This window comes from Botryllus schlosseri, chromosome 2, assembly GCF_051294905.1.
Source record: "Botryllus schlosseri isolate E-star chromosome 2, Bs_hap1, whole genome shotgun sequence".
Lineage (NCBI taxonomy): Eukaryota > Metazoa > Chordata > Ascidiacea > Stolidobranchia > Styelidae > Botryllus > Botryllus schlosseri.
The window spans coordinates 13,932,537-13,937,486 of NC_137237.1; the positions used below are offsets into that span (position 1 = coordinate 13,932,537).

A 4,950-nucleotide genomic window follows, 5' to 3' on the forward strand; every position below is an offset into this window, starting at 1 on the left:
GATATAGCGATCGGAGGGTCGATCGTGAAATTCGTACTTGTAGTCCACGTGACAACCAAAGATTTGACGCCTGCATACTATCATTCATCCCGCCTATTTGATTGATATTGACGCCAGTCAGTTGGATTATTTTTTTAACTCCGAGGTCACAGCCTAACTGTATATTCGCAAACAACTATACCACGTGTTGTGTGACGATGGCAAACTTGTCGGTAAGTTACGCCAATTCTCAGCTTTCATTTTGTTCTGCAACAGACTCCCATCGCACTCCGGTCGCACCAGATCTTTTAATATCCATCGCAATTTCAAAATGGCGCAGGCATTTGTATTACAGCGGCTTATAGTGGTGATAGTGGTATATGATAGTGATAGTCCATCCGTTTTGTGATACACATACACCGGGACTGTGGCACAGAAGCTCCACTGCTGCATGTAATTTTCTGCGCCACTGCCATTATATGAATATGATATGTGTCCAACATTCAACGGATCGAAAACATAATACTGCGATTTTAAAAACTGTTCAAGTCTAAGTATTAATTAAATATAATCGATGAATTTTGCAATGCAGTTCAAACATACTTGGTTAGTACCTCAGACACCCCCCCATCGCGTTTGATGTAGGGAATTCTCCGTTCCAAGCTCTAGAATGCGGCATATGCGCTATGATGTCATATTATTATGTGGCCTTCGACTACAATGACACGAAATATACGCGGGTTTCTTGAACTCCTTGGGGTATTTCGTCCCAGCTCTTTCGATACAGTCTAACCAGTTAAATTACTGGAAGTCCCCTGTAGGCCGGTTTCGTGTTTCGCTATTTCGTAATCAAATAATTCCACCCGATCGAGTCTGACTTCCAGTTGATTGTTTCACACCTGGGGCAACATCATCCCAGAATACGGAATGTCGCCTTGGTGCTATAAAGTTTCGAGTAGCGCTCGTATCAGCGAAGCCTATTTCATCGCGATATTTCAGATAGCAGAAATGATGTTTTTTTATAAATAATTTATTGTCTTCTGGTAAAGCATAGACATTTGAAGAATGGAACAAATTACAAAAGTGAAGATAGATGAAATAAATCTCGGAAATAGTTTTAAACATGATGCGTATTATACATAATTATTTATAAATATATCTGTAGTTAAAAACATATTATCAACACATTCGTAAGTCAAGCTAGTCTATAGACGCGCATCACAGTTCCAAAAAACGAATATCTCAATATATATGTAAATAAACGATGACAATTTAATTCTAAAGATGCATTGCCCCAGAACACATTTAGTATAATATGTGGTCAATCACCGACTCAAAATAAAGGCAACGAAAAAAGTGATCCGATTAGCTGATATTGTTTGATACGATTTTCCGAATAACAATGTTCCGTCGACATCACGTCATTAATAGCTATTCTTCAAAACTTAATCGTATCTACCTGAAGACAAGGTGGAATTATTAATGGTTACAAAAAACATTACAAGATGCAAGATCGCATGATGCTGGGAATGCAGTGGGATACTGGAATGTAACGAAATACTGGTATCACGTCTAAATAAATCCAATCATACAGTGACAACCAATCGTTATGACATCGACATCTCTAATGTTGTAGTTCGCGGTGCCGACATTCTCCCGATACCAGAAAATGAACTTCGTCATTACAGCTTTTGACTTCAATGAGACACCGTTCATGTGCAATGTTTCCTGTCTCGTTCCGGGATTTATGCAGCCTTCGCAGAGACACCGGCGCTGTGCGATGTAGTTGGGAAACCTTGAGAAAGAGAATAAGCGACTCATGATTACTATTATTCGAGAAGGCTAACTTTAAGCGTGCTACGCAGCGTATTTTATGACCTGCGAAATATTTGGGACGAGTTCTATCGTTAGTGCTGTAAGTGATTAACTGGTAGCCTACTGAGGCCTATCACTCTGTGCTGCCTGCAAGCTACTCGCGGTAATGGTTAAATCGACTTATACCTTTACCTTTGTCTTTTGACAAATGTTGTTTCACAGACCAGTAGAACCACTTATCACTTGCATATAGTTTTCAACGTATACACGATTTTGAAAGGTGTCCATTAAATATAGGCCCCCTGCAGCCTCTGACAATCACAACGCGGCCTAAAAAACTGGTACAGAATATGTCATACGTTACGCTTCGTACCTCAAGGGGTTGTATTCTAAATCGGTGCTGTAAGGTGATAGACTTGTGCTTCCACTCAAGTCTCGCTGCCGCTGCATCAAATCGTCCGATAATCTGGGGCACTCGGTCGCTGATCGGCGAGTCCGACGATCGCGTTGATAATATCTCAATCTTGCTTCTTCTAGCTGCTGCGGGACAGCTTTTCGAATCAAGGCCAAGGATTCGCGCATCACGCCAGTTCGCATCATCAATTCGCATTCCCTCCTAGTTAGTACGATACACGTTGCAGTACATTGTCGAAAATTATGCATACGCATGTTTGAAACTCCATAACTATAACACACGGAGCATGAGAGTGTACGTTGTAAGCCTTATAATGACAGTAGCCATCATGCAATTCGGGAATTGTCATAGCTATTGCATTGCGATCGGATAAAAAAACAAAGGCAATAACACGTTTACCAGTATAGAGCTTCCATGAAATGTATCCTGTACATAGAGCAGGTAAATTAGCTGACTGATGTGACATACAACAGCCACAGCAGTAGCACCGAACATCAACAACAACAACCGACGATCGAATGACAATTCCAACCCATCAAATCACACTAGACTAAATGGTACTCACAACAACTGCTTCGTCTCTTCACGAGATTCACCCACGATTCCTTTGCATCGATATTGTCTCGTTGCGGCATGCGCGGACTCAAAACGAAGTTTTCTGGATACTCTCCAGTCCATCGGAATAGCCGCGGTACAAAGTGAAATAAGAAAATCGGAGAGTAGGAAATGAAATATAGCACTCGTTTTCATTGTTTGGTGTCTTGCTTGCTTGGTGGTGACTGATAAGATTCATTAGCCTTATGTGCGTTCTTATATACTGCATTGCTAGAGTATAGAGACCTCACGTATTCGAGAGAGAACTAAACCACGATTAAATTTCTGCTACTCGATATTACGACAGCCGCAATTAGCTTGAAAATATATCGTACATTAGGCGTACTCTATATTTGGACATTGGGAGGCAGAATTCTGGGATAAAAGCCAATTATAGATCAGTTCTATAATAGACAGTTTCTTCTGTTCCGCATTTATCCATTAGCCACGCTCGTTAGTTTCTTTGCTGTATCAATTTAGCTTTAGCTGATGCGATACCGTGTCGCTACCATGCAGATGTGCCTTCGGCAAAGCAAAATGAATTTCTCAACAACTACTCTTCTATTACAAGAGCTTGTTGAAAGCTTCTTATATTACAAGACACGGTTGCATCGTGTGGTTAAAAATTGTGAAAGTCTCCAATCGAAATTAGCAAACTTAGTCTGGATCACTCGGATCAATATACTATCAATTAATTATTATTACATTAATTTTATCACTTGGGTGATATCTCGGTTGCACGTACGATGTCCTATCATGTGCCAGAGTGCCAGGCAAACGGTGATGTTTCCTTCTCCGCACATAATATCTTAGGGACATAGTGGAATGGTAGGTCTACCGCTCGTGAAAATATTTAAGCTGTAGTTCGAATACGTTCACTACCTAAGGATAATGACAGCTGGCTGCCGCCATCATCTTTTTCACATTCTCAGTCAAAATTTTAGACTACGTCATATTTAGGCAGCAGTGATTGCAATTACAATAAAGTTACAAACACAATCACAATTACCTCAAAATATGTTGAAAAATAATAATATTATGTCGAAACGTAGCAAGTAGACTAGCTGTCTAACATGGTTAAATTGGTTATCGCTAATGACGTATACAATTCAAATGCGCCAAATGATACTGTACAATTAAAATAATTTAGTTCATATGACTAGTGAATTAATTTGCATCGGGCTATTTTAACCAGTCTTGTCAGTTCTATTAGAACCGCGATGGCATATTCGCTGACTAAAGTACAAGATGTATACCTCTCCGTGTTGTCATATAGCCTAGTTAGTCACAGGGTAAGCAATAGACCAGTGGGTCTCAACCTTTTTGTCTTCGCGGATCCCTTTTGGACCGTCACGGACCCCGCGAACGGCGCGAACCCCTCTAGTTTTCGTTACAAATTAGCTCAATTATCGTGCAACCGTCTTCTACCTTGCGAATAATAATTGTAGGCAAGTGATAAACAGCCACAAAATGACTTTTCTAAAAATTAACATCACACTAGATGTAGAAATTGGGTAGACCTTTTTTTATTTCGAAGCGAATTTTGCAGCTGTATTTTTTGTCTTGAAAATCCACGTCTTCGATTTGATATGAACGAGTGCAGAAAATCCATTCCCACAAAGATACATGCTGGTGGCGGAAGTATATTACCGCGTAAGGCATCCGATGACAGTTTTTAGTGTGAGTTTTTAATGAACTTATCACGTCCGGCCTAGTCATCTCTATCCAGCATCTCATCTTGAAGTTGTTCAGTGGATAAAACAGAATAAAATGGATTTCGTGGCGAGGTTTCAATTCCTTCATTGGGGCAGATTAGGAAAAACATTCAAGAACTTCTATTTTAAACGACCGTTTACTAATTTGCTGAGACTGACAACTCCATATCCCAAATGTTTTGCAAAATTTCGAAGTCACGCTGTTTGACCTTGCTATCTCCAACATTTCATTTTTCCACAAATCCCAACAAAGCATCCCTAACAAGCAATATGTTTGCATCGGCAGGCTATTGGCAATTGAAATGAGTTTGCATAGTCGGATATTTAATCTCATACAACCATTTTAATAATACGAGCCCGAAAGTTTTAGCAATTATAATACGAAACTGTTTCATGCTTTCCCTAATTCATATAATTACAATTTAGGTTATG

General features: G+C 39.8%; 1 protein-coding gene across 2 annotated transcripts; it reads right to left on the reverse strand.

Annotated features, from left to right (window-relative positions):
- Positions 1 to 985: 985 nt before the first annotated feature.
- Positions 986 to 3,800, reverse strand: LOC145433698 (interleukin-17B-like). 2 transcript variants are annotated; one of them, XM_080310872.1, is made up of 3 exons: positions 2,609 to 2,761; positions 2,168 to 2,410; positions 986 to 1,774 (listed from the first exon to the last, which is right to left on the reverse strand). In XM_080310872.1, the coding sequence occupies exons 1-3, from the start codon at positions 2,641 to 2,643 to the stop codon at positions 1,552 to 1,554; spliced, it is 501 nt and encodes a 166-aa protein (XP_080166998.1). In that variant the 5' UTR covers positions 2,644 to 2,761; the 3' UTR covers positions 986 to 1,551. The 2 variants fall into 2 exon arrangements, with proteins under 2 accessions (XP_080166998.1, XP_080166997.1); XM_080310871.1 differs by lacking the exon at positions 2,609 to 2,761 and adding an exon at positions 2,775 to 3,800 and having other exon boundaries at positions 987 to 1,774.
- Between the last annotated feature and the right edge of the window lie 1,150 nt (positions 3,801 to 4,950).

Coding starts and splice junctions, on each gene's coding strand:
- LOC145433698 (XM_080310871.1), bottom strand. CDS start 2,959: ATGAAAACGAGTGCTATATTTCATTTCCTACTCTCCGATTTTCTTATT. Junction 2,411..2,774: donor GAAGAGACGAAGCAGTTGTT/GTGAGTACCATT, acceptor CGTACTAACTAG/GAGGGAATGCGAATTGATGA. Junction 1,775..2,167: donor TTAGAATACAACCCCTTGAG/GTACGAAGCGTA, acceptor CTCTTTCTCAAG/GTTTCCCAACTACATCGCAC.